The sequence below is a fragment of the Tiliqua scincoides genome, chromosome 8, assembly GCF_035046505.1.
Source record: "Tiliqua scincoides isolate rTilSci1 chromosome 8, rTilSci1.hap2, whole genome shotgun sequence".
Classification (NCBI taxonomy): domain Eukaryota; kingdom Metazoa; phylum Chordata; class Lepidosauria; order Squamata; family Scincidae; genus Tiliqua; species Tiliqua scincoides.
In genome coordinates this window covers 44,408,341-44,436,328 of record NC_089828.1, presented here as the reverse complement: position 1 = coordinate 44,436,328, position 27,988 = coordinate 44,408,341, and the positions used below count along the sequence as shown (strand labels likewise).

The following is a 27,988-nucleotide window of genomic DNA, read 5'->3' as shown; positions in this document are numbered from 1 at the left end:
AGGCCAGATGCAAGGGAGGGCACCAGGATGAGGTCTCTTGTTATCTGGTGTGCTCCCTGGGGCATTTGATGGGCCGCTGTGAGATACAGGAAGTTGGACTAGATGGCCTATGGCCTGATCCAGTGGGGCTGTTCTTATGTTCTTAATATACATACTGACAAATTTCAAAAGGAGAGAAATCCGAAGTGTTGAAGCCACAACCTTAAAGTCCCTGCTTCTCATAGATGATTGCTTCACCTCTGAAAATAACAGCAGCTGGAACAAGGTCTCAGTTAATATACAACTGTGCTCAAAGGTTTATGGGGAAGGTGGTCCTTAAGGAACCCATATTTCTCACTGTTGTTAATTGGGCATCACGTGGGCATCATTGACTGAGTTCTAGCTGAAACTTTGCCCACGCCTCTTTTAGCTAACAGATTCTGAAGCTGGGGAACAGAGGACAAAATGTCTTCATACTGCTGCCCAGGGCCGGCCCATCCATGAGGCCAACTGAAGTGGTGCCTCTGGCAGTAGATTGATGGGGAGAGTAGTGAAAATAAATGTGGAAGATTGCTGTATTTTGAGGAGCATTTTGCGATCTTTGTCACAGATCTTCTCCCCTTGCTGCGTCTTGTAAGATTTCATGCCTTAAAGGCCTGGGTGAGCTGCAGTTGTTCTCTTCCCACCATCTTATCTAACGGTAACTGCTTATCAAGAACAGCAGTGAGGAAGGATGCCCAGATATCTGATGTTGGCTGCTATCCACTCGCCTCAGCTTATCCAGAGGGAGCCCAAGAGTCATAAAACCAGATAAGCTGCCCATCATGAACAGGTGCTGCTAATTAAGAGATCACCATCCCCAGGCAACCTGCACGTAGCGAATGGAGGGCTCAGTTATTTAAGTCCGGAGAGTGCCAGGGAAGGATGAAACTTAATGCAAACCTGAGCCATGGAGGTGCTGCTGGTTCCTGGGGTCTCTCTGTTGCTGGTCTGCTGGGGATCCCAGCGACAAAAAAGGAAGGAAGCTCTGCTTGACCTTGGTATTGTATGTTGTGTATTTCCTTCACCTGCCTGTTTTCTTAGGTGCAGCTGGTACTACCTTATCTGCCTTCATTAAATAAACACCTTGATACTGTTCACTGGAGTGCAGATGGCTTTTGAATCCAATCTGAAAGGAACCGCTTGCCATTTGGCAAGACAGGGTGCCCATCTTTCTACATACCTGCTTCCATTGGAACTATTCCCATCTTTCCTTTAAGCAGCACATGGTAGCATATGTTGTATGGTACCCTTTTTATTCTAACAGCAACCTTGTGAGGTCGGCTACTTCACCTAGTGAGCTGCATGACTGAATAGGGTTTTAAACCAGGTCTCCCTGGCACGACACTCTGAGCCAGTAGAAATTTGGAATGCCAACTTTGTAATGGAGTACCCTGGGTAAAAATGATGGCCACTGTCATTACAGATGCCCTTTGTTGCCACAGGGGCCTACACAGGCAAGGCCAGCAGCCCTGTATCCCTGGCACCACCACTGATAAGAGTGGAGAACAGTGTGTGCCACCAGGAGCTCACTGAATGAAAGATGAGCTAAAAATGTAACTAATATATCATCATCATCATCGCCATCAGTGGTGTCACAGCCCATCAGATGTTTGGACTAGGATTTTTGGGTGCTCACTGTTTCAAACTCTACCCAAGAGTTTAAGAACTGGTGAGATATCACCGAATAATGTTAGATGTTCCTAGCTGTACAGCTTGTTGCAGTTGTCCAACTGGTATTTTGTCAGTGCCTTTATTGGCCAGGTATTTATTATTAATGTTAAAAACTACATGTAACACAGTCAACAACAAATAAAATTTTGACTGGTAATATATTGAAATATGTTGAAAATATTACTAGTCAGGTCCCCCTAGGACGTTGTAATATATTTGCAAATAATGTGTGCTGAATCAAGCGGGGTGGTTTTTCGAATTTGACCAATAGTCATTTTGTTCAGGTGCTTTAAATTATTATTATTAGCAGGCCGGTGTTAAGCAGATTTACTCGGAGATAGAACTCACTGAGCTCTCCTATACACCACAGAGGGAAAAGCTTTTCTTTCCATTTCTGTGCCATCAAAAAATAAGAAATATACCAGTAATTGGTGGTTAAAAAAAAAAGACACCAACCCCAACATCTGTTCCTTTGAAAAGAACTTACTCTCAGGTAAGCTTGTGCAAGGTTGTAGTCTTACTGATCGATCCTTGGCATGCGTACTTGGAAGCAGGTTTGCCTTTATTTCAATGGGCTTGTTCAGGGCAATTAAGTACGTAGTTGACCTGTATTTATGACTCAGCCTATATAGGCTCCTGGAAAAGGTGGCTGGTTTCTCTACATACCTTCCTTCCTAGTCTCACTTCCTCAGCCGCAGCAGCAGTGACTGCAGTGTTTTTCTGTGCTTCACAGATCTTTCAGCCTCTGCCTCCACCTGGGAGCAGCAGAGCAAGAGGCGGAGTGGGGGAGGATTCAGCAGTTTTCCCCAAAAGGGCTGCTGGCGTTTCAGGTTTCCATGCCGAGCACGTGTGGTTGATCCTCTGTGTAAGACAGTGCTGCTGTCACATCTTTATTTGTGTGTGTGCGCGCGCGTCTTCCCTTCTTCTTCAGATGTGACTTTGATGCTGAACGAGCCAGGAGGATGGGACAGATTGCCTGGAAGGCTCTGTGCTTGTCGCTGTTTGACTACAAGACTGAAAAATATGTCATTGCCAAGAACAAAAAAGTGGGGATCCTCTACAGGGTTGTCCAGCTGTCCATCATGGCATACATCATTGGGTAAGGACAACTGGGGGGGGGGGAATGTGTGGGGTGAGAGAATGACAGAGCTTCAAGATATCTTTTTAAAAATACACTCAGCAGGAGAGATCCATTGCCTTCATGCCCAGTGTGTGGGCTTCCCAAGGCGGCATCTGGCTGGCTGCTAGCGGAAACAGAACACTGAGTAAAATGGACCTTTGGTCCGATCCAGTTGGCGTCTGTGTTCTAGTAATGGGGGGGAGGGGGTTGGTGGAAATCAGTACAGTTTTGTGGTGGTGTCTTTGGACTTTGCTAACTGTCCAATTTAACCTGCTAATCCCTATATCTGCCAGCTGGGTTTATGGGTAACAGCATTGGCCCCAGATTATTCATTTGTTTATTAGGGTTATTTCTGTGCCACCTTTCCAGCTCCTAAGAGGCCCTCAAGGCAGCTCATATTCAGATTTAAAAACAGGTGCATCTTTTTAAAAGCACAGCATGCAGCAGCAGTGGCAATGCCTTGCTGGTAGTGACTGGACCATTTCATCCTGGCCAACTATGTTCTGGCCAAATGTGTTCAGGTCATTGGTATCCCTGTATATCCCGCTATAACTGGGATGTACATTTACACCGGGGGCTTTTTGTGTGTGTGTGTGTCCTGGACATTTGTGTCCAATGTATGTATACTTATATTAGATGCTCTTTTTATTTTTAAAATGCAAAGCTAGGGTTAGGGCTGGGATGAGAGGCTTAGCATATATAACATGGGGTTTGTTGTCCTGTTATAGTTTTTTTTTTTTTTTTTTTTGCCCAGTTATAGTGGGATGTAAATAACTGGAACGCAAATAAACCCCCCAAAAACCAGTTATAAATGTCCAGGGATGCCAATTACTGGGAAGCATGCTCTCAATGCCGGGAATGGCTATGAAGGGGAGAGGGCCTCTTGCATGGCGCGTTCAGACGCCTGCAAAACTTAGTGCTTTGCACCCCCACTAGCTACGCTACTCTACGCACCAGAACGACTTCACAGTGTCGACAGACCTGCCGCATTCCGCATGGGTCTCTCTCAGTGGTTTCTAAAGTCATGGGGACATGTGCTTGAAAACCCCCATTGCCAGTGGGTCCCATGTGTATGTCTCTGTTGTGCGCTGGCAAAATTGGCATCTTCTGACCTCTTCATTCCTGATAGTGAGTGCTCAGCCTGGCAACCATTGATATACACATGGGCATCCACAACTGCTTTGTGAGCCCCACCTGCTTAGGCAAATATATGAATGTTCAGGTCTGACTGGCTCTTAGCCCTGACAACTTAACGGAGCCTCCAGAGGCCGTGTATCTTTGTGCAGCTGCTGGAAACAAATAACATAGTGGGCTGCAGTTTTATTCCCTGTTTGCAGGCTTTCCAGAAGCATCTTAGCTGGCTGCTGCTGGTAACAGGCTGCTGTACTCAGAGACGGCCTATCCATGGGGCCAACTGAAGCAGTTTGCTGAAAGGCACCCTTCTTTGTCCTCCTACTTGCCTCCACTGCCCCTCCTTCTCCTTCTGATCCCTAGATTGGAAAAGGAAGAGGGGGGCAGAGAAGAAAAGGAAATGTGGAGGGGGATAGAGTGCTAAGCTAGAATGTTGTAGAGTGGCTGAAGCATCCAGTAAGGGGTGCAGCATTTGAAGCATCAGGTCTTGGACCAGCCTTGGCTATTCTAGAGGGACCCTTGATCTGATCCAGCAAAGCAGTGGTTATGTTCTTATAAGGATGAGACAAATTTATGGATAACAGAGTTACCAAGGGCTATTTGCCAAGACAGCTAAATGGAACCTCCATGTTCAGGGGCAGCATATCCCTCAGCATGATGGGCAGCAAAAAAATGGGGAAGAGCTGTTACCTTCATTCCCTGATTAGAGATTTTCCAGAGGCAACTGGCCAATCACCTTTGGTAACAGAACTCTGGGTTAGATGAACTCAACTGATTCTGCAGGGCTCTGTCTGTACTAGTATCTTCTTGAGTGTGAATTGGCCTCAAGAAAAGGCTGGGTTTAGAGATCTGTAAAGTATTTTTACTTGACAGAGAGAGGAGTTGCATGGTAACTGGTGTTCTCTTCCTAGGAAAAGAGATGCCACAGCCCACTGTGTCACTCTAGAACAGTTTTTCAACCAGTGGTACAGGCACCACCAGTGCTACTTGAGGTAGTGTCTGGTGGTACTTGTGGGACCCCCAGATATCTGCTGCCTGGCAGTGAGACGAGTGACGTGCTGCGACAAACAGCATTAGGAGGCTTGGCTTGGCGGGCAGAGCTCCAAAGCATGCTTTTCATGCACTCTAAAAAGCCCTCCTGTCCACCCTGAGCCTCTTACTGGTGTTTGCCACATCACATCTGACATCTCAACTGGTGATGATGTCATCATCAGTTACTTCCAGTGGTACTTCCAATAGGTGGATCATGCAAAGTGGCTCAGCAGGGGTTAAAGGTTGAGAAACACTGCTCTAGAATAGTGATTATCAGCCAGTGTGCTGCATCACATTGATGTGCCACAAATGGTCTGCAGGTGTGCTGCAGGAGTTTGGGGCAAGGGTCATTTTTTAGTAAGGCCATTAGGGCATGTGAGCCTCCTACTGGCTGCACAGTGTCTGGTCAATTGTTAAAAAACTGATGGTGTGCCTTGACATGCCTGCTGGAAATGCTCTAGGAGGATTCCCTGCTGCAGGCAGGGTGTTGGACTAGATGGCTGTGCTGGTCCCCTCCAATTCTATGATTCTTCAAAAATTTCAGTGTGCTGTGAGATCAAAAAGTTTGAAAATCACTGCTCTAGAACTACCTTGCTCAAATCTGCATCCTTGGAGAGCCATTGCCAATCAGAGTAGACCTACACAGTAGTAGGCTAGATGGATCAAGGATCTAGCTCCAGCATGAAGCAGCATCATGTGTTGATGTGATTAACAGGACAATCCCATGCATGTTTACTCCAAAGTATGCCTTATCAGCATTCACTGGGGCTTGTTCACAGGAGTGCATCCTAAACCAATTAAATTTACAGAGCCAAGAAGAGACAGATCTCTGCCCCAAGCAGAGTGTGAGGACAAAAGGAGGGGAGGAACCAAGTATTATTATTATTAATTAACAGTATTTATATACCGCTTTTCAACAAAAAGTACACAAAGCGGTTTACAGAGAAAAATCAAATAACTAAATGGCTCCCTGTCCCAAAAGGGCTCACAATCTAAAAGATGCAAATGAATACCAGCAGACAGCCACTAGAACAGACAGTGCTGGGGGGAGGTGGGCCAGTTACTCTCCCCCTGCTAAAAAAAGGAGCACCCACTTGAAAAAGTGCCTCTTACCCAATTAGCCGGGGTTTAAAAGTACACCACCTGAGCTCCTTTGGAGGGTGGTATAAACAAATATGGAAAAATAAATAAATACAAGTCAGTCCCATTGGGTTCAGTGGGGTTTATTCCCAGGTGAGTGCACATAGGATTGTAGTGAAACCGTGTATAGTTCCTCCTCCGCTTCATCTTACAAACTGCAGACAGACTGGGCTTTTATATCTAGGAACACATATAACACGCTCCACATGCTTTTTACTTGTGCTTAACATCTAGTCTGAAGAAACATCATGGAGAATTGCATGACTTTGTGATGCTCATAACCCTTCTAAGGGTTACCATGTGGTTAGTTTTAGATTTTATTAATAAAATAGGTCTACAAAAAAAACTGTACAAAAAAACTTTTTTAATTGCCAAGGATATCTGAAAGAATTTGGAATATTTTTGGGGTGCTGGATCCAAAAATGATTTTGGTTTTACCCGATTGGCTATAGTTTAGGGGGTACAACACAGCCACTTTATATGCTGATTCAAGCAGCATCTTTGTGAGGAAGCCGACACCATGGCTTTCAGAACTGGTTTCTGAACCATGGCTTCAAAAACCATCAAAACCAGAGCCACTCAGGCAAAACCGATGCCATTTTTTGATTCAGCAGCCCAAATATACCCAGTAACAGATCTAACTTTTACAACAAAATGTGTGTAGACCTGTGTAATAGTCTCTTTGCGCATTCTCTTTTTTCTGCCCTTTTTAAGAGTTCCATTGCAAGAATGTCTCTGGTTTTTGGCCTTGTCCCTAAAAGCAATCACTTTCCAGAAGGAAATTATTTATAGTGATGGATGCTGCTCTTTCCAGTACATGCAGAGCACTGAGGAAAGATACAAATGACATAACTTTTAGTTAAGTCTCTGGAAGAGGCAATCTGTCAACTCTCTGTGTGTTTAATGAAAGTTGGCAGAAAAAGTGAAGTGCATAGTCATGAACAATCAGTGTTCATCTCTCCATTTCTCTCTAAATTAAAATAAGCTTCTAGCCATCATGACTGCAAAGATAGACATGCAGGCCACACTTGCTGAAGCGTGTATAGAAGTAACTGAATATAATGTTTAGTGACTGGAGCAGGGGAGGTTGTTGATGCCTGACAGAGCTTGTTTCCAGTCCCCACTCCATCAACAGGGCAGGCCTGTCCATGTGACCAACTGAAGTGGTTGTTAGATTGGTGGAACATGCCCTTCTCAGTCTGCCAATTTGCTTCCAATGCTTCTCCTTCTCCACCATGGAGTGGAAAGAGAGGAAGAGCATAGGACTAATGCAATGACACAGAGAGGACAGAGAGGAAGAGCAAATGTGAAGGGGAGGAGAGTGCTGAGCTAGAACACTGAGAGTGGGAGGAGCAGAGACTGGCACATCATCAGGTGTCATGGCATCAATAAAGGGGGGCAGCGTTTGGCATGCCGCATCAGAAGACATCATCTTGGGCCGACACTGACTATCAACACCTGAATAAATTAGGCAACATAGTTCAAAATACAAAATAAGAGAAATAGCATGGATTGTTTATAAGCAAGTTGCAGAATTCAACTATTTGGATTGCCCCCATGTCCAGAATGTTGATTTTCCTGTCACTTCAATCCTGAGTTTTGCTTTTAACAGCTTCCAGATGCCTTAAGAGGAACTTGCTATATCTGTAGGACTTGCCTGTCCATGTGACTGGTGGAAATGGTTGTCTTAGATCAGTGATTTTCAACCTTTTTCATCTCGTGGCACACTGACAAGGCACTAACATTGTCAAGGCACAATTGTTTTTTGACAATTGACAAGGCACACAATACTGACACCAGGGGCTCACATCTCCCAGTGGCCCTACTAACAAATGTTCCTCCCCCCAAACTCCCATGGCACACCTGCAGATTATCTGTGGCACACCACTGTGCCATGGCACAGTGGTTGAAAATGGCTATCTTAGATGGAGGATGGGTGCCCTTCCCCCTTGGAAGAGGAAGTGTGCAGGAAAGGTGGGCTAGAGTGTTTCTCTTTACCTTCTTCCACTCTGTTCTCTTCCTTTTTTGAATCCTGGAAGTGGATTGGCAATTGGTATGCTGCTTGCTGTATGCAGCTTTTGATGGACTGACTCAAGTATAAGTCTTGGTATAGCCCTGATATTTCACCAGTTCCTTGAGTATTATAGTTGCCTCTTTTCATGATGGATATGAAGCCCAAAGTCTTTATCTTATCATTATAAATATTTATTTATTAATAATACTTAATAATAACAATATGTAGTCCAACATTCTTTCAAACATTCCTGGCAGCATTTAATTATATCTCCCGATAATTCCTTTGCCAAAACTGGGCTGGACAATTTAGTCATCCAGGGAGCTCCCCCAAAAAGCACTGATGTGATGATTCATGCAAGAGTTTTCCAGGCAAATGGCCCCAGGGGAGATTGTCTCACACACATACACCCCCACTGCTGCCTGCTGTGTCTTTAACAACTGTGTGACAGGTGGACGTTCAACAGGGAAAGGTCTTTCTCAACCTAAAGAAGTAATGACTAGTTTCTCCTGTGTGTGCTAAGTATGGAGAGACATGCATGATATTCCAAATAGGAATATAGGTGCTGCATCTAGATTGCTTATATGGGGAACCTCCCCAAAGAAGGCTGTGATTCTTATAACTTCCTGTTTCCAGCAGGAAGTGTTCCTAGAAGTGAATATCCAGCCACATCATGCCCTGGTTGAATCATAATATTAATTTACACCAGGGTTTAAGGGATGGACTTAGAATCAGTTCTGAGTTCTGGTGTCTGGGCTTGGTACAGATGAAGCATAGAGTCCAGATCACAAAAAGTAATAGTTCTGCTCCATTCTCCACCAGCCAGACCTCACTTGGAATATTGTATCCAGTTTTGGGCAACATATTTAAAGAAGAACCTTGTTAAGCTGGAACAGGTTCAGAGGAGGATAATTTGTGAGGTGTCTGGAAAATAATTCCTATGAGCAACAGTTAAAAGAGCTCAATATGTTTAGTCTGGAGAAGACTTAAGGGAAGATATGATAACCATCATCAAGTAGCGGAAGAGCTGTCACACAGACAGCCACAGAAGGGGAGAATTCGCTCTCTGTAGCTCCTGAGGGCAGGATTAGAACCAATGGGTTTAAGCTGTGGGGAAGTAGGTTTAGGACAGACATGGGAAGAATTTCCTAAGTGTAAGAGCTGCTGGCACTGGGATGGGCTCTCTTATGCAGCTGTGACTCTCCCTCATTGGAGGTTTTCAAGCAGAAGGTGAATGGCTGCCTATCAGGAATGCTGCAGCAGTGGCCTGCACTGAGCAGGGGGTTGGACTAGATGTTCTCCAAGAACCCTTCCTAGTGTTCTGTGCTACTATGATTTTATTAATCTTAAAAACAAGAGCACCACTGAGCTTCTGCAAAAGGCATTGCTTGCTCGGCCAAATAACCCCAGCTCTGTTGTCTCCCTCCCATTGTTTACCCTTCTGTGATCTTTTCAGATGGGTGTTTGTGGTCAAGAAAGGATACCAAGATGTGGACACCTCCATCCAGAGCTCCGTCATCACCAAGCTGAAAGGTGTGGCCTTCACCAACACCTCGGAACTGGGCGAGAGGCTGTGGGATGTCGCGGATTATGTCATCCCCCCACAGGTGTCTGCTGACTCAATATTGTTGCCTTTTCTTTTGCTGCCTCCCTCCCTCCCTCCCTCTGCTGTGACTATCACAAGCCTTCTTTTTTTTACAAATGTCTCCCCATGAATGTCAGAAGGGGGAATGGGATCATACCTGTTGGCCCTACTACCTGATGCTGCTGCAGCCATCCGTTCAGGAATAAGGGCACGCACCACACTAGTGGGGACCTTGTGTTGGAGGAAATTAAAAGTAGTTTCCTCTTTGGGGGGAAGCAGAGTAGCTTAAGCAGCAGACCCTCTCTTTTGGGTATCACCCCAGGGAACCTCCCTCACCTGGCTGACTGCTAATCAATAAGAAAAGACAAGGAGGCAAAGAGGCAATGGCTTGTTAAAGTGGCAAAAAGAAGTTATTTACTTACAGTTCCATTGAGTGTATATTTACAGCATCTGATTAGGATCAGAGGTTCAGTTATTACTTAGAGATAGCAAGGCCCTGGAGCTGCCTTGCCCTGCATGCCTTGTGTTCAAGATGGTCTGGGCATCAGAGCCCTGGTGTGCGCCATCTTAACAGGTCGGTGGTCAGAGGACAAGAGGAGGTGCTCAGAGGAGAAGGGAAGGATAAAGGGTTAGGGCCACACCGCACAAGGGTCACAGAGAGAACAGGTAGAAAGGTCAGAGTCACTGGGCCATAGCTTGACCCCTTCTGAACAGCATCCTGCCCCCTCTGGACAGCAGATGAAGTTGCACCAACTCCAACACCTTGATGGTGCACATTAAGTCCTGCTGCTCCATCTGCATTCACTTTGCTGATACACATGGATCGCTTGAGACAGTCAGGTCACTCTGTTTGTTAGTGTGCCGTTTCTGTGCAATGCAGATAATGTGCTTGGGGAAGATTGGCCTCCCTTGGAAGTGGCTGGTAGTTGCAGCCTCAAGGCAGACTTTACTTTCCAACAACCCTGTAAAGGAGGCTGGTATTATTAACCCAGAGTTACAAATTGAGGGGGAGAAGTGAGGCAAGGCCGGCCCAAGGCTTCCTGACATTAGGGGCAGCACCCCACATGCCTCCCTCCTTATCTGGTGGTGCTCCAGCTATAGGGTGAACAGATGTCATAACCCCAAAAGAGGACAAGGCACCCCAAAACGTAGGGCATCCAAGAAAAATGTAGGACATAACAAAATAAAAGCTAAAACACTCGTGTATTGATTTCATGTGTTTAATTTAAACATATGTTATTATAAAATTTAAAACTATATTACATATAATTTATTATAAGAGGCTCTGTGCTGTCTGCAGGGCCCACTCACAGGGGAAAGGAGAACATTTAAATTCTTTTCCAGGACGTGGGGCTGAAAAAGAGAACATCCGGTCACTCTGCCCAGCCACTTCTCTTCTCCTATTCCACCTCTTCTCCTATTCCTGTTCCCCCCTCCAATTCAAAAAGAGGGGGATGGAGCAGAAGACAGGAGGAGAGGAAAGTGGTGGGCAATTGTGGGGCTGGGCCAGTAACATTCCATAGCCAGCAGTAGGAGTGAAGCCTTCTCATTGCCCACCCCAGCAAGCAAGCCTGATTTGGAAACCTCTGTTCCACCTGACCCGCTGTGATTCAAATCCAGAACTTTTTTTGGCTGTTGTATCTGGTTTCCCTGAAATTCCAGAGCTGGGTAGAGCTGCACTGACTAGATCCTGACACCCTTCCAGTCATCAAGATCTGGTTTGGGTGTGAATCATGATTATGGATTAATCAGAGTGGGCTTATCAGCACAGCACTACGTCCACATAACAAAATCAAACTGGAATTTTTGCAGCTGGTGGGGATCCAGTGAAGCTGCTGTGGCTCCCTTATTGTGGGATAAGCAAGGCAGACAGTCTGTGCTTCTGACCTTCCCATGTATTCTTTGGTACCTTTTGAAGTGACTGTGACAGGTGCAGACCCCGAGTCATTCAGTCTCAGGAAGGGCAGTTGCTGTCACCAGGAGGGGAAAACCCCCAACGGGGGTATCTTCCTCCCACCCTTCCTCCCATCTGGAGTGAGCACAAGTACCAGAGTTTCCTTAGTATCAAAGCCAATAGGTAAGAAAGTAGGCAGAACATCAGATAGCCCACCCCAACTCCTCTGCAATCATACACTTCCATAGGCTCAAATCCTAACCAAATTTCCAGCACTGGCATAGTGGTGCCAATGGGATGTGTGCTGCATCCTGCAGTTGGGTGGCACACATGGAGGCCTCCTCAAAGTAAGGGAATGTTTGTTCCCTTACCTTGGAGTTGCACTGCCGTTATGTCAGTGCTGGAAAGTGGGTTAGGATTATGCCCTTATAGTGATAGTGTTGCAAGGCAAATCAGCAACTCAGATAAGCAACTCAGAACTCGATACACAGGGATGAAGGTTCACAGGCTTTTATTGAATTGTATACAATTGGTCCACGGGACTCGTGTCCAAAGCATGGACCCCGTCTGAACGCTGGTCACCTTTATACCACACAATCCTTTGTCTGAAAATCTAGACTTCTCATTCGCTGAAAGTTTGACATCATAAATGGGGCTAACTCTTAATAGGATATAGATAAAATACCATTTACATACAAGATGGAAAATAGGTGGGCAACAAATGAACAAAACCATTGATTGGCTCTTATTTACATACAGGTGGGTTTTCATCTTAAAACTTTGCCAAAATTACACAATTTCCAAAAGTTTTCAAAAACCAGTAGGGTTCGCTGTAACATCCTCATTAAAGAGAACCCAAAAACACTTAAACAAAGGTGTGAAGACCTTATTTGGTAGAACTTTTGGCCCATTTATTGACATATATTCCTTTCAAACCCTTCATAATTAGGATGGCCTTGCTTGAACCACTTATCTTATCTCTTTTGCATCTCTTCTCCTAGTTTTAGTATATTCCCTGTGGGCCCTCTGCAAACCTTTGCAAACCAAAGTCTTTTAAACTTCCTTTTAACAGTTTTACTCTATGTCTTAATTCTATTATAACTATTGTGATTAGTTACTTTGATGAGTACATTGGTATTGAGGGCTCTACAGTGGTGTATATAAGTGACCTCTTCCCTTTTGTGGCTGGCTAAGGCTTCAGCCAGCTTCTTGTGATTTTTCATATATTTTAAAACAAGTCAAACTTTTACTGCATCAGGATTTCTTATCTATCTTTGAGATACGACTCCCTTTGCCAAATTCCAAAAATGTATCAACGCAAGACTTTGAGGCCCCAAGGTCTCAGCTAGCAAAACAGCTTTCTAAAAATAATTTTTCTTTTTTCTCAAGCAGCTTGTCCCTGTTCTCTGTGTTTCTATGCTTTAAGCCACCTTTTTGCACAAATGGTATGTTACCCAGGTTATTCTGTAATACTGACTTTAGGACTCCAAAATCAGTCAGACCAACCATATTGCTTTAAAATCGAGCTGCTCTTTACTATTGAGTATCTATCCAGTGGCTTTACGGCCCAGGGTCAAAGGTCAATGTGCCTCAATAGCTACAAGTAAGCTGTAGGAGAACGAGAGGCAATAAGTCTCTGCCCTGATGAGACTGAAACAGAAAGATGAATTTTCAAAATGGTTTATTAAAAGTGAAAGGAAAAAACAATGAGGTAAGGTTCAAATTGGATCTTGAAATGAGAAGCAAATGAAGGAAAATCTAAATGCAAGTTGCCTCAATGGTTTCCCTAGATAGGCTTATGTACTTAGCTACATAAGTTCCCTTGCACATTTCCTAAGTTTAGAGGGGCATGAAAGCAATGTACCTTTATCTGGATACAAAAATATTAAATCTGGTTACACATTAAACAAAAATGTATGCTGTCTCAATCAGTGTTCCCAGCAGCCGCAAAACTGCAGAGCTCAAAATCAAGCTCCATGCAGCTTGGAGCTCAGCCTTCCCAGAAGTTCAGCAATGATGTATGTGATTATGTCATCGCTGAGTATCTGGAGGCACTGTGTGCTGCCACACAGCCACAGAAGAGGTCTGCGCAGTGGCATAGACCCTTAGAGGTAACACTGGTCTCAATCCAGTGCTCCCTCTTAATGGAGTTCAGGGTGATCAAGATTATTGTCTTCTTATCGGGTTTTCCAACAGCAGTAAGCTCTCACCCAGCCAATCCCCACCGTGATCAGGCGGATGGACTTGACCATAGGTGTGCGCTCAAGCCAATCAGATGCAGGTGTTTTATCTGGGCTGGGTGCCAACCACACCTATGTAACCAATATGCATCTACGGTTAAACCTTTCTTGTGGGCATGCAGACTTCAGAGGTCATAATGGTGAGCTGTGCTACCTGACTGAGGCGAGCCAGTTTCATGTTATATACACACAGGTACCAATGGTACCTTGCCAGTCCTGCTTTGGCATCTCTCTCTCACCAAACACACATACACACGGTGCAATTAAGGAAGCGAAGACAGGTTGGGCCAAGAAATGTCCCTGAATCCCCTCAGGATTTCAGAATTTGTTGTCAGTTCTCTTTCAAGGTTAATGCACCTCTTGCTATAGACATGTGGATTATTGCTCTACATTGTGCCAAGAAATACTGACCTAGCAATAAGCAGGAGCTGTTGCAGCCAAGCCAGAAGATATTTTTAACAAAGCAATAATGGACCACAAATTAAAGTGCATTTTTATAGGCACGCAGTTTGGATCCATAGTGCCTTGGAACTAATAGACATGAGTATGATGGATGCTGCTGTGGTTCTTAACATTGGAAACAATGATTACAGATAATCTATGAGAGAGTTGTTCAGAACCAAGGTGAGGAGATTCACAACACAAGAGGGCTTCGTTAGAACATTTTTATCCAGCCTTTTTTCAAGAGGGTCAGGGCTGGTCTTGTCCATAAGGCTCACTGAGGCAGTCTCCTCCAGTGGCAGATTGGCAGGGGGCACCCATCCATATGTGCCACTCTTCCTCTTCCTGGATTCAGAGTAGTGCCTAGTGGTTAGCATGCATACACCCTTTCTTGCTCCTCACTTTCCCATTGACTGGGTCAGTGGCTGAATGCAAAAGAACCTTAGTAGTTGGTATCTGCCACCATCCCAGGCTACAGAGACCAGGGAGAGGAGGGCTGTCTGGGGGAAAACCCCCCCCCAGGAGGTCACTGGACCCAGGGTTTCTTATTAAAAACCAAACTGCAGGATGAAAATATGTGACAACAATCCACTGAATTACCTGTGAACAAGGACTAGGCAGACAAAGGATCAAAATGTAACTCGTGTATTAAAAGTATAAGGAAAAGGGCTTTGAACAATATGAGGAGAAAATAAGACATAAAAATAAAAACCCTAACATTTGCCACCAGGGCCAGCCCAAGATCTGAAGCAGTGCACCAAATACTCTCCTCTTTCCCAGCAGCACAGCAGCCACCACCTCTACAGTTCTCCTACTCTATGAATTTGAAACAGATAAGAGGATTGGAGCAGAAGAGAATGTGAGGAGGAGCAGAGAGTTGTGGGCTAGAGTGTCATGTGCTTCCACTTTCATGGAAGTGTCTACCTTCTCTCCAGATCCCTTCTTTCCCAACAATTTATATTCTACATACCTTTCCTGCCACAGAAAGCAGCCAAAGGCACCTTCACCTCCTTCTATCTTTTCAAATACAGGAAGCAGGAAGGAGGATTGGTGAGGATGGAGGGATTGTGTTGCTTCCTGTTATTCTCACAGCAACCCTGTGAAATAGGTTAGGCTGAAAGATAGCAACTATCTGAAAGTGATCTTCAAGTAATCAAGCTCCGCCCGCCCGCCCGCCCGTCCGCCTGCCCTGATCTCCTTAAAATAAATCTATATATTTATTTACCCTACTTCACCTTCATCTTCTCTTGCATCTTTTGTCAAGCATAGCACCTCCTAAATTCTGCATGCGAAAAGGACTCCTAATTAAGCAAGAAACCTTCTCAGATTTACATAATTTACTCCTGGTAACAAATACTTTCTGACTGCTGATTTTCACATGTGTAAGTGTGGCCATATCTACACCTTGTACTTCTCACATTCCCCTCCCTGCCCCATTTTCAACTGAGAAAATTTTAAAATGTGCTTTTCTGATTCTTGTTCCCCACTTAGGGTGAAAGTGTTTTCTTTGTAATTACCAACCTGATTGTCACTCCAAACCAGCGGCAGTCCACCTGTCCTGAGGTAGGGCTTGGGGGACTGAAAGTCTGGGTGGGGGGGGGGGGTGGGAAAAGGTGGGGATGATACAGTGTTGAGAGTCTGACAAAAATTTGGACAGCGGGATGATTCAATTTCAAGGGACGGCAGTTTCCATCAAGAAGAGAGTAAGATGACCATCCAGCATTACCTCCAAGAGGAAATTGGAGATTCAGGGTTGGGCTGGTCATGAGGCTAATTGAGATGATTACCTCAGGTAACATATTGGCAGAGCTTCCCTACCTCTGTCTCTCCACCTCATCCTGCTCCCTGAATTGCAAAGGAAGAAGGGAATGAAGCTGAAGAGGAAGTGTGGAGGAGACAGCAGTGGGCTGGCCGCTAGACTGAAGAGCCCCAAATGCTGTAATCTTTCCTCATAAGGGAGGCACCCCAGCCCACTAATCATTTTGATTCTCTCTTCTGCAACCTTTCCGGTTCTACTATACCATTTTTGAGATGTGACCAGAACTGGACACAATACACCAGATGTGGCCTTACTGTGGATCTATACAATGGCATAACAAAATTGTATTCCTGGTCCTAGTCTGTCACTCTCATCATACCAAAGGGCTTAGTGTCCCATTCTTGCCCATCAATTATCCCCTTGAAATCTCATCCCCTCCATGACAGCCACTGTACAGCTCTTTTGCAGTGATCCACATTCTAAGACATGACCTACCACCATTGTGATGCTGTTCAGCCCTGAGAAGGGTGGGGTTGAGGTGGACCAGTGCTTGTGTTTCTACCCCATTAATGTGGCCTGCCAGTCACTTCAGTTACCATGGCCATCATTGGTCATTTGCCTCTGGGCCAGTCCTGGGTGCAATTTGGCAATTCTCTGCCTTGTCATTGTCCTCTGTTGAGTGGAATCGAGGCTTTCTCCCATACTTATTGCTTTTTTTCTCTTAGAGTCCCAGCATTCCAGATGCCTTGTGTTACAGAAACAATGACTGCCCTGCTGGGGAAGCCGTGGCTGCTGGCAATGGTAAGGCTGTTATGAATGCTCCATGCCCCTGTTGACCTGAAAACCAGGTTCACAGAACACATAATGTGATGCTGTAAGCAACACGTCTGTTTAGAGCACTAGTTTCCAACCCGTGGTCCACAGGTGCTTTGTGAGATCCTGAGAAGTGGTCTGTGAGGTCTCAGAAGAAAAAAAGATTGACTTCAATCACTTCCAGCATTTTGCTTAGTGAGTGCTTCCCCATACAGTGTATATATGACACATACACTGAAGTATCAGTTGTGGCTGTGGGTGGTCCGTCCTCTCCATCCTCTCTCGTAGTCCGTGGGGGAATGCTCACTTGGAAGATGCTTCCCCATTGTCCTTTAAAAAGGGCAGAGAAATAGACCGCCCATAGCCACAGCCAGCTATAAAAGTAGCAACCCACAAATCTTCTCTATAAATAATAAATCTAATAAATATCTAATAAATCTCCTTCAATTATTACAAATTTAACTGTATTTTTTGTGTGCAGGGGTTTGTGTGTGGTCCACGAATATTCCAATTTTTGCCTCAGTGCTCCAGGGCTCCTAAAGGTTTGGAACCACTGGGAATAACTTAGAGGAACTTGTGATTCCCATAAGAGCTGGATTTTAGTTGATTCCATGCTGTTGATTTGATGTGGTGATTTTATTCATGTCTGGCATTGTTGCTTCTTAACTTTTTCAGTCATTGGGGAAGCTGCTTTTAGAAAGATGGGAGAGAATAAGGATGTCAAACAATAAACAAAAATAAAACATAGCCATTGAAAAACAAAATACGTTTAGACTTCTTCTCCTGAATCAATACATTGCCACTTTTGCTTTTTAAAGAGAAATTGTTATTTTTCTGTGCAAGCTACACGCTTCCCCCTTCCATAGTTCTTTACAAGTGGTGTGCTTCTCTTCATTGCTGGAACACACACTGATTTTCTTTTTTGGTTTTTTGAAGAATAGCGAACATTATCCCACCCCCAACCTCCTCTCTATTCCAGGGAACTTGAACTGGATGAATTGCTTTGGATGATCTTTTCCCTGTAATCCTGTTTGCCCCACAGGGGTCAAGACGGGCCGCTGTTTGAAAGTCGGGAGCAACATGAGCGGGACCTGTGAGATCTTAGCTTGGTGTCCAGTGGAGAAGAAAGGCAAACCCAAGTTGGTTCCCATTCCTGTATTTACCATTCCAAATTTTTGAACAGAAACCTAAAATATGCTGTTTGTTAGAAATATCACAAATCTAAGCAATCCATCTTTTCTGTTTAGGAAACCTCTTCTGGCAAAAGCTGAGAACTTCACTGTTTACATCAAGAACTCCATCCGTTTCCCTAAGTTCAAATTCTCCAAGTAAGTATCAGCTCCTGGTTGTTCTCCTTCATTGCATGACCACAATGGTTGGCAACCTTCAGTCTCAAAAGACTATGGTATAAGCCTACAGCACCCAGTATTCCCAGGCGGTCTCCCATCCAAGTACTAACCAGGCCTGACCCTGCTTAGCTTCCAAGATCAGATGAGATTGGGCATGTGCAGGGTAACAGTTGCTGCAATAAACGCTTCTGATTGCTAGTCCTGATGGACAGGGCCAGCTCTGAGCCAATTTCCCTGATTTCGTAGAATTGGGCCCTGCACCTCAGGGACCCCCATGCTGGGGTGGCAACCAGATCACCTGCTGCTAAAGCTGGCATCTCACTCATCAGGAGGCCGGCACAGTGAGTGGATCGTCTCTGCATGTGGGTCCTCCACACAAATTGTCAATCTCCACGCCCCTTTCTAATGAACTTCCCAGAGGCATCTTGCTGGGCACTCTTGGAGACAAAGGGAAGGACTAGTTGGAATGTTGGCCTGATCAAGTATTCTTGATCAGTTCTTATGTTCTGCATGGAAAGAGTTTCACCACCTTTTTTCTGGCCTGCTCTTACGTATCCTCTCCAACTAGACCTCCCCATTTAATATTCAGTTTTCCCCCCTATAAGCTTGCTGATTTATCTCAAAGATATTTTATCACCCTCACATGTCTCCTCCAAACTGTTTCCAGCTTGCCAACATCCTCCAAACAATGGCGTCTAAGACGAGGTCTTAGGATTAATCCTGGAGATTCAGAGTAGACCCTGACATGACTTTGGCCCTTTTATGCCGCAGTATCATAATTTTGGCTCATGCTCCACTTGTTACCAAATATAAATCCCATAATTTTTTCAGGGTATATCTACTAACATATACTAGTTTTATACTAATCATGGCTTCCTCCAAAGAATATGGGAACTGTAGGTTCGTGAAGAGGCTGAGAACTCTGTATCAGAGACCCCTTGCCTCTTTTACAGAAAGCAGCTCCTACAGTTTCCTGTGGAGAGAGAATGTTTAAACCAGGTTACATCTGTGATGTAGTCATGCCCTCAGAAGTGCTGCTTGCATTTAAAGACAAGCTATGCAGTGCAAGATAGCTGTCTCTGTCTGTGAGCAGCTTCCTTCTTTAACTCTTTGTTCCATGCACTCCTACACAGGACCAATGTTCTAGACACTGAAGACGATGCCTATTTGAAAACATGCCGCTATGGAGCAGACCAGCCATACTGCCCCATATTTCTTCTGGGGAATCTTGTGAGATGGGCTGGGAGCAACTTTCAGGAAATGGCATTAGAGGTAGGAAATTTGTGATTCTGCTTCTTGTCATGTGACTTGCCTGCTCGCCACATCACCTCTTTTCAGCCACAAAAACCTCCCCAAAACTCTTCTTTTTCGTTTAATCCAGGGGTGTCCAAAGTTTTTGGCAGGAGGGCCACATCATCTCTCTGACACTGTGTTGGGGGCCGGGGGAAAAAAGAATTAATTTACATTTAAAATTTGAATAGATTTACATAAGTATACATAAAAGAATATATTAAAGATGAATGTATATGAAAGAATGAAGGTCTTGCAATAGCTCAAGGTCTATAAAAGGCCTTGCACAAAGCAAGGCTGGCCTTTTCTTTGCTGCAGCTACTGCATCACAGATGTGAAACAGCAAGCAGTGGAGGAAGCCCTCATCCCACAGCTCACATGAGAGGTCAAACAGTTGCCCTCACGCTGAGAGCAGTTATGTCGGGCCAGTGCGGGCTCCAACAAATTTCCGGAGGGCCAGAGACTCATTGGAGACTGGGGGCTCCCTGAGGGCCACATTGAGAGACCTCGAGGGCCGCATGTGGCCCCAGGGCCGGGGTTTGGGCACCCCTGGTTTAATCTCTAGTGATACTGAACTCCTTCACCATTAATCTGCAACTTATCAAACCCTTTTTGTAGGGCTGCAATGTTTAATGAAAAATATTAGAATTATAAAATATTTTCAAGGGACTTAAAAAGGACTCCAACCCCAGCTGATTGGGCAGGACACATTTGGACCAACCCATATTCAAAACGCAGGACATTCAGCAGGCAAGCCAGCATGGTATTGTCTTGGACCAGGAAGACCAGAGTTCAAATCCCACTCAGCCAGGATTAAGCTCACTGTGTGGCTTTAGGCAAATTACCTACCTTGCAAGGTTGTTGTGAGGATAAAAATAGGATAGGCTGCAATCCTATACACACTTACCTGGGAGAGACCCACTGAAATAAATGGGACTTACTTCTGAGTAGATATGCATAGGATTGTGCTGTTTGTCTGCTGTCCTGAGCTCCTCAGAGGAAAGCCCGGATACAAATGAATAAGGATCTGAATTTCAAAATTACACATAACTCTTCCTTGGGCTAGATGTTGAAGTAAGGGAGAGAGGCAAAAAAGTAATGGAAGTAGCAAGCAAAGATTTGGGGCAATCTCATGTGGGATAGAGCATCTCCTCTCCTTTATGCTTCCTGTTCTGCTCTGTTTCCCTTTCCCTTTTCAAATCCAGGGAGCTGAAGGAGGAGAAGTAGGGGAGATCAGTGAGTAGACAGAAGGTAGTAAACCTGCCAATCCTCTGAGACAGCCACCTTAGTTGGCCTCATGGTTGGGCCGGCCTCAACTGTAACAGCTTAGCAGGTTGGGTGTGAAGGGCTGGAAACAGAGCACCCACTGAAAACCTTGTCTCTCTTTCATTAAGGGTGGTGTGATAGGAATTCAGATTGAATGGAACTGTGATCTTGATAAGGCTCCCTCTGAATGCAACCCTCACTATTCTTTTAGCCGGCTGGATAACAAGTTTGCGGAGAAATCCATCTCATCCGGATACAACTTCAGGTAACATACAGAGAGCAAAGTGAATGGTTGGCTAGATGGTAGCCTACAGGCTGAATTTCGCTCTCAAATCCCTTTGGGTTTCCAGTTCAAGGCCAACTGGAGGCTCAACCCTTAATAGGCTGGCATTTGAGCACAAAATCCCAACAAAGATGTTGTGTTTTGCTTTTTAGGTTTGCCAAGTACTACAAGGACGCGGCCGATGTTGACTTCCGCACTCTGATCAAGGCCTACGGCATCCGCTTTGATGTGATGGTGAATGGCAAGGTGATGTTTACAAGCCTGGAGAAAATCGTGTATTGCACTTATGTTCTGGGGGACCCTGCACATGCCTGATCTTGTCTGATCTTGGAAGCTAAGCAGGGTCAGGCCTGGTTAGTACTTGGATGGGAGACCGCCTGGGAATACCAGGTGCTGTAGTCTTTCGAGACTGAAGGTTGCCAACCACGGTGATTTGATGAGGCTCCTGAATGGTGTGTCATCCATGTACAGCTCTAGTTTGGCTTCCCATACCTACTCTGACAAGAGGGGAGGGGGGAGTGCCACAACTCAGTAGTGGCACACTCTGGGCTGTTCCAAGACCTCCCGGCACCTGGGGCAGTATGCCAAATGCCATCACCTCAACTATCTGGCAGTGCACCAGCCACCACCCCACTCCCTGGATTGAAATGTGAAGGAGGAAGGCTAGTCCGCCATTCTCTCTCCTCCACACTTCCTCTTCTGCTCCATCCCCCTCTGTCCTTTTTAATCCAGAGAGCAGGAGGAAGAAGAGCATTGGAAGCTGTTGGGAAGATGGAGGTGGGCAGCCCCTCCCAATGTGCAACCTGCCTCAGTCAGCCTCTTGGACATGCTGGCCCTGGGAGCACCAGCTCTGCATGCTGATAGTCCCACATTCAATCCTTGGCAACAAAGCCACTCATGGAGGAATGCTGGGAAAGATCCCTCTCTGCCTGAGGTCTTGGAGAGCTGCTGCTGCTGGTCAGAGTGGACAACAGTGTCCCAAACTAGGGCCTGGCTCAGTAGGAGTCAGCTTCCTGTACAACAGGTATGGTTGCATAGCAAGATAATACTGGGCTGCAGTGACCATTAGGACCCAATTTCCATCTCCATGTTTAAACATGAAAATGATGTAGCTTATGATCATATAAAGATTGCAAAAAGCTCACTCCTACTCATTTTGACCCACTGAGGCAGTGGTAGCCAACATTTGTCAGGTTAAGGCTGCAATCATACCTACATGGGGTAAGTTCCACCGAACTCAATGGAGGCTGACTTTTGAGTAGACAGCCACAAGGTTCCATTGAGAATGATACTGAGGCAAACCATTCTTTGAATTTCTGTTCAAAGCCTGTTCAAAGCACTTTGCATACATTATCTCAGTCATCCTTACAACAGAGGACACTACTATTGTCACCATATTGCAGGTGGGGAAGGAAGGGGTGGAGCTGAATGACTTGGACCACCTAGTCAATTCAGGGCAGAAGCAAGATCCAAACTGAAGACTTCCTGATTCACAGCTCAGGGCCCAATCCTACCCCACTTTCCGGCACAGATGCAGCCATGCCAACTGGGCGTGTGCTGCATCCTGTGGTGGTGGTGAGGCAGTCACGAGGCCTCCTCGATGTAAGGGAATATTTGTTTGTTCCCTTAGCTTGGGGCTGCATCGGTGCTTGAAAGTTGGGCAGGATTGGACCCTCAGCCTCTTTGCCACTGCACCAGTTGTGTGCCACAGCAAACCTCCTAGGCAGGTTGGCCTTGCATATTGGTCCTGGAGGAGTGCAAAAAGACAGACCCGGTTCTTGAACCTGCCATAACTCATCAAGCGCCCATGGCCACAGAAGAGTCATGAATCTCTGGAAACCAGTTCAGCAACTCATGCATTTTTCACATTTCTTTCAGGCAGGAAAGTTTAACATCATTCCAACAATCATCAATGTGGGATCAGGCCTTGCGCTGATGGGCGCTGTAAGTACATCCTACTCAAGCTGGAGCTGACAGGCATTTTGCCCTGATCCAGAGAAGTGCATGCAAACATCCCTCCCTCACTGACAAGATCCCAGCTATTCATTAGAGATGAAATGTGCATTGCGCTTGTACAAGCATGTTCATTCCTCTGCTGAAATGAACAGAGTGGCCCACTCAGGCAAGAGAGCCCTCCTTGTCCACTCTGGCGCACAGGCACAGCTGCGCATAAGCTCCTTATTTTTTTTATTCTTCATGTTGATATGACATGTCATATGTTGTTTGCTATTGTGTCATTTGCTTGTAGGGAGCTTTCTTCTGTGACCTGGTGCTGCTGTATCTGATCAAAAAGAGCAATTTTTACAGAGGCAAAAAATATGAAGAAGTGAGGTATGTTGTTTTCATATGTGAAGTGGGATGCGCCATGACAGTGAGAGGGCTCAAGAGTTTAGCCTACTAATTCACTCTTCCCTGTCCTTCACACTTCCTGCTCTCTGATGTGGTGTAGCTAAGGCATCTGCTACCCAGGGTGAAAGAAGATTTTGTAGCCTCCCCCCCCCCCCCACGAAATTAAATTTAATTAAGTAAATAAAAAGTATTGGTCTTGGTTAGAGACACTGTATTGGTTAGAGACACTATGCTGGGGGTGAAAAGGGACAGTTATTCTCCCCCTGCTAAATATAAGAGAAGCACCACCTGAAGAAATCCCTCTTTACCTAGTTAGCGGGGGGGGGGGGTACTGTATTATGATACATGGAAGTGAGAGCTGACACATATTAACACCTTACTGGTTCCATGCCGTATGATAATAACATCTCATTGGCTCTCAGAACAATCAGTCTCATTGGTCAGTTCAAGTTATAGAAATCCACTTTTTGTTCCATAAGGCAGTTGTGTTTTCATTTTCTGGTTAATTTGCCCTAACTTTTGATAGAATACAGATATTCCAGCTTGGTTTGTTTTATTGCATTCTGCATTAAAGTACCTTTCTAGTGATATATAACACGATGGTATTATTCTCATATTCCGAGGTTTTCATAATTTTGGCCATTAATGTCAAGCTCAGCTTGCTACTCCCCTAAAGCTTGTTGCCCAGCGCACCCCCTTTAGCTATGCCACTGCCTCTCTGCCTTTTCAAATCCAGTGAGCATTGGTAGTGGAGAGACTGAGGTGGACAGCAGCAGCAGCAGCAATGCCTGATGCCCACCCCAGTCAATTCTTATCCTACAGTAGCTCACTCAGTCTGCCTCACAGATGATCCAGCACTTTCCCAACACTTCCTTACTGCTTTATAGTGCAAGGGAAGATCTATAGTGGTGGCCGGGCTATCTTTCTTTCAGGGATGTTTGTCTACTGCTACAGATCTCTTTCACTGAGAACCTCTTGGTAAGCTTTCAAAGAAACCCAAGGTTCCACTGAATTTAATTTGAAAAGCACTGCAGTAGAAGCCCCAGATTGAAAGAAATGAGAAGTTATTAATGATAGCACAATATAACCCATCCATGAAATGACGCCCAAGGTCCTATGGAGTCAAGCCAGCCAATGGCCTGATAATGACATCACAGATCAGATGCAGTACTTGAGATCAACGATCCTGCTCCCCAAAAATCACAGTTGGCCTAGGAAAAATGACAGGGGGCTTATCTTGCGTGAAATGGTCTCTTGGCTCATCAGCCATAATGGGGTCCCAGTAAAAGAAATGGAAGTAGTACCGGTAATTGACCATTTGCGCCAACCCTGAGAGTGGAAAGAAAATGGACCTGAATAATTCATAAATGTGCCTGCTTAAGTCACAGATTGGCTGGAAGCAGATGGTGCAATGCGCAGTGAGGAGGAGAGCTTTAGGCTCATTGAGAAATCTAGGAGAACAATTTTTTGGCACTGTACAGAAATGAAGCACTTGACGCAACCTCCCCTCCCACCCTGGTGTATTTTAGGCTGTAAAAAAATAGAACGTTTGTTTTTAAAATGATCTCTACTCATGAACTGTTGGAAGTCCATCATTTCAGATCCCCTGCCTTCAGCAAATCCTTTCCCTATTGACTTCATCCTCAGAGGCGCTGCTGAGCCAGAACCCCTGCGTCCTGCAGAGAATTCTGGGAAATGTACCAAGGCACACACTGTATTCCCAGAACATGGTCTGAGGGCACAGGACTTAGCCACTGGGTTGAAGTGAACCAAATCTTACAGCCCAATCCTATGCCAGGACAGCGCTGGTGGTCTGCATGCTGTCCTGGCAATGGCTTTCATTCAAGTACTATAAGGCATAAGAAGAGCCCTGCTGGATTTGGCCCATCTAGTCCAGCTTCCTGTATCTCACAGTGGCCACTGGCAAAGAGATGAGCACAACTCAGTGCTGGGCCTCTGCACTGGCAGGATGTTGAGGAGGAGCTGACCAATGAGTGTCCCCGCTGGGTGGTGGGAAGGCTGTTTGGGGCTGGGGAGTGTGGAGAGGGGATGAAATTGGGCACAGGGAGGGCAGACCAGAGGGCAGATCAGGCCTGGAAGGGGGTGGAGATGGCAGCAGAGGCTGCTGCTGAATCCTAACCCTCCTCCCAAGCTATATAGCTGAACATGGGTCTCCTGCACCAGCTAAGTAGTTGGTCCTTCAGCTGCTACTCTGGCACCTCAGGATACAGCAGTGGCCATTTCAGCACTGCTGTACTGTGCAATGCCAGGGCAGAATAGGATTGGGCCCTTGGTCTGGGCAAGGCCTGGATCTTCCAGGTATAAATCCAACTCCCAAACCCCTATACCTGTGGTTTTCAAACTCCCCCAGAGTTTGAAACTGCAGTAAGCCCTTGCGGGGGCGAGGGAGAGGCGGGGGGGCAGGGGGGAAGGCAGCGACGCGATCCCCAGAATCATGCCGCTCAGGGGGGCTGCAGGGACTGGGGTGCACTCCCTGGGTGCAGGGAGCCCTGCGCGAGCCTTTGCAGGGCTCTCCAGGTCAGCAGCAGTGAAAGTGAGCGATTGCGTTCTGCCTCCGCAAAACCAGGAGTGCAATCGCTCCACTTTCACTGCTGCTGACCTGGGGAGCCCTGCAGAGGCTCGCACAGGGCTCCCCACACCCAGAAAGTGCACCCCAGTCCCTGCAGTCCCGTCAGAAGTGAAAGTGGAGCAATTGCACTCCGCTTCTGGTTTAGCCATGCAGATCTCCCTGTACCCCGAGAGGCTGCAGGAGGCTGTGGTAAGTACAGCCAAGCCCTGCAGCCCCCTAAGTGGCGTGATCCTGGGGATCATGCTGCTGCCTCCTCCCTGCCTCCTGGCTGCCCTGCCCCTTGAGGGCAAAGAGGCCAGGACCCACAGGCTGGGGCATTGTGATGCCCCAGTCTGAAAACCTCTGCCCTATACCATCCTGGCTCGCAATCACCTAGGGCAGTGTTTCTCAAACTGTGGGTCAGGACCCACTAGGTGGGTTGTGAGACAATTTCAGGTGGGTCCCCATTCATTTCAATATTTTAATATATTAGACTTGATGCTACTATGATATGCGACTGCATTTTGGGAAATGTTATAGACCTGTTCTTTTAACAAACTACTATGTATATTCTTTTAACAATGATAGTAAAGGAAACTTACTCCTGGGTAAGTGTGGGTACGATTGCAGCCTTGGACAGCTAAAATTTTTCCTGCTTGATGATGTCACTTCCGGCCATGACATCACTTCCGCTGGGTCCCAACAGATTCTCATTCTGTCCCAGTGGGTCTCGGTGCTAAATGTGTGAGAACCACTGGCCTAGAGACCCTTAATTGTTTGGCTGATGGCAAAAGTCCAGAGGGTCTTCCCTTCAGCTATCTCGATAACGCGTGGTTTGTAGGACAATGGTGATCTTCTAGTATATCTAGTTTAACCTAATGAATAAATCACCTTCTTGGCTCCTAAGTTTGTGAAGGATAGCCTACTGAAGAGTAAAAAATTGGGCAGACGGTTAAATACTGTTTAATATGAGCGAGCTTGGGCAGTAGTCTTTGTATGAGAACAGGAATGTTACAAGATGTCCTTATTTTTATCTCTGGAATGCTTGGGGAGAGGGGGGTCTCCAAGCAGCTGTACATTGCAGAAGAAAATTGGTCATGATGGGCCAGCTGCCCTTTATGGAAGCCTGTTCTCCAAGACTGGTCCTTTCATTGAGAAGCCCATGTTAGGCTTTCAAGGAACCTTGAGTTTTGAAAGCACTTTGATTTAAGCTTGTCTCTCTTGAATTCCCTTGTGTGCCAGGGCAAATGTGCAAATTTTGGTGACCCATTCCTCTGTTTCTCCTACAGATCAAGCATAAGGAAGATGCCTGAAAGTACGGTCAATGGGGAGCAGAGTTCTGACTCTTTGTCCAGGCTGGATCAGGCGAGACAATTGCAGACTGTTGAGACCTAACACTGAGGCCGTCGGTTGGAAACTGCACTCCCCAAAGACTGAGGAAAAATCGGCAAAGCAATCAATGACTCTGGAGCCGTCACGTACATCTTGAAGGAGGGCAGGGGAAAGCGGCCCTTTCAGCATAAGAGCTTTTTCAAGCCTTAGTTTTCAAGCAGAGACATTTTGCGGTACCCTGAGCCAAGGACATCTGTGCCAATCAATATGGGATTTTACATTTTTATCAAATTAAACAATTTGCACAATTAACGCTGTGCACAGGGTGATGTGATGGAGCTAAAGAAGACTGTCTATGTAGCAACTGACAAGCTGCCTTGAATGTGAACAAGTCCGTCCATCATCTCGGCCGGTGAAACGTACAGCAGGTCAAAGGATTGTTAGTACTATTTCCAGACTAGCGTTTATTCTGGGGATAGTTGTCAAGAACAATCGGCACACATCCTGCAACAGTCTTGACAGACAGCTTATGTAATTATTCCCGGAGCACCAAACCGCTGAGTAAGATTTCAACCTGCTGCTTCTTTTTCATTCTGCTAACCGGATCCTAAAGGATCTCTTCTATGGAGAACTCGTGCAAGGAAAGCGCCCTACAGGTAGACCACAGCTGCGATACAAGGACATCTGCA

The 27,988-nt window shown here is 45.8% G+C and overlaps 1 protein-coding gene and 1 pseudogene across 1 annotated transcript; one reads left to right on the top strand and one right to left on the bottom strand.

The window, feature by feature from the left end:
- The first annotated feature begins 925 nt into the window (after positions 1–925).
- On the top strand, positions 926–27,988 carry P2RX5 (purinergic receptor P2X 5). The gene is made up of 13 exons (XM_066634787.1): positions 926–1,019; positions 2,624–2,791; positions 9,586–9,736; positions 15,781–15,852; positions 16,774–16,849; positions 17,904–18,000; positions 18,109–18,189; positions 19,344–19,482; positions 20,895–21,031; positions 21,202–21,295; positions 22,928–22,993; positions 23,298–23,380; positions 27,257–27,988. The coding sequence occupies exons 2-13, from the start codon at positions 2,655–2,657 to the stop codon at positions 27,360–27,362; spliced, it is 1,239 nt and encodes a 412-aa protein (XP_066490884.1). The 5' UTR covers positions 926–1,019; positions 2,624–2,654; the 3' UTR covers positions 27,363–27,988.
- LOC136659486 (5S ribosomal RNA) lies at positions 18,272–18,391 on the bottom strand (annotated as a pseudogene).

What these genes read in the sequence shown, in the direction of transcription:
- P2RX5 (XM_066634787.1), top strand. Translation starts at nt 2,655, where the DNA reads ATGGGACAGATTGCCTGGAAGGCTCTGTGCTTGTCGCTGTTTGACTAC. An exon ending in ATGTGATGGTGAATGGCAAG is followed by an intron (nt 21,296 to 22,927) that starts GTGATGTTTACA and finishes CATTTCTTTCAG; the next exon opens with GCAGGAAAGTTTAACATCAT. An exon ending in AAAAAATATGAAGAAGTGAG is followed by an intron (nt 23,381 to 27,256) that starts GTATGTTGTTTT and finishes TTTCTCCTACAG; the next exon opens with ATCAAGCATAAGGAAGATGC.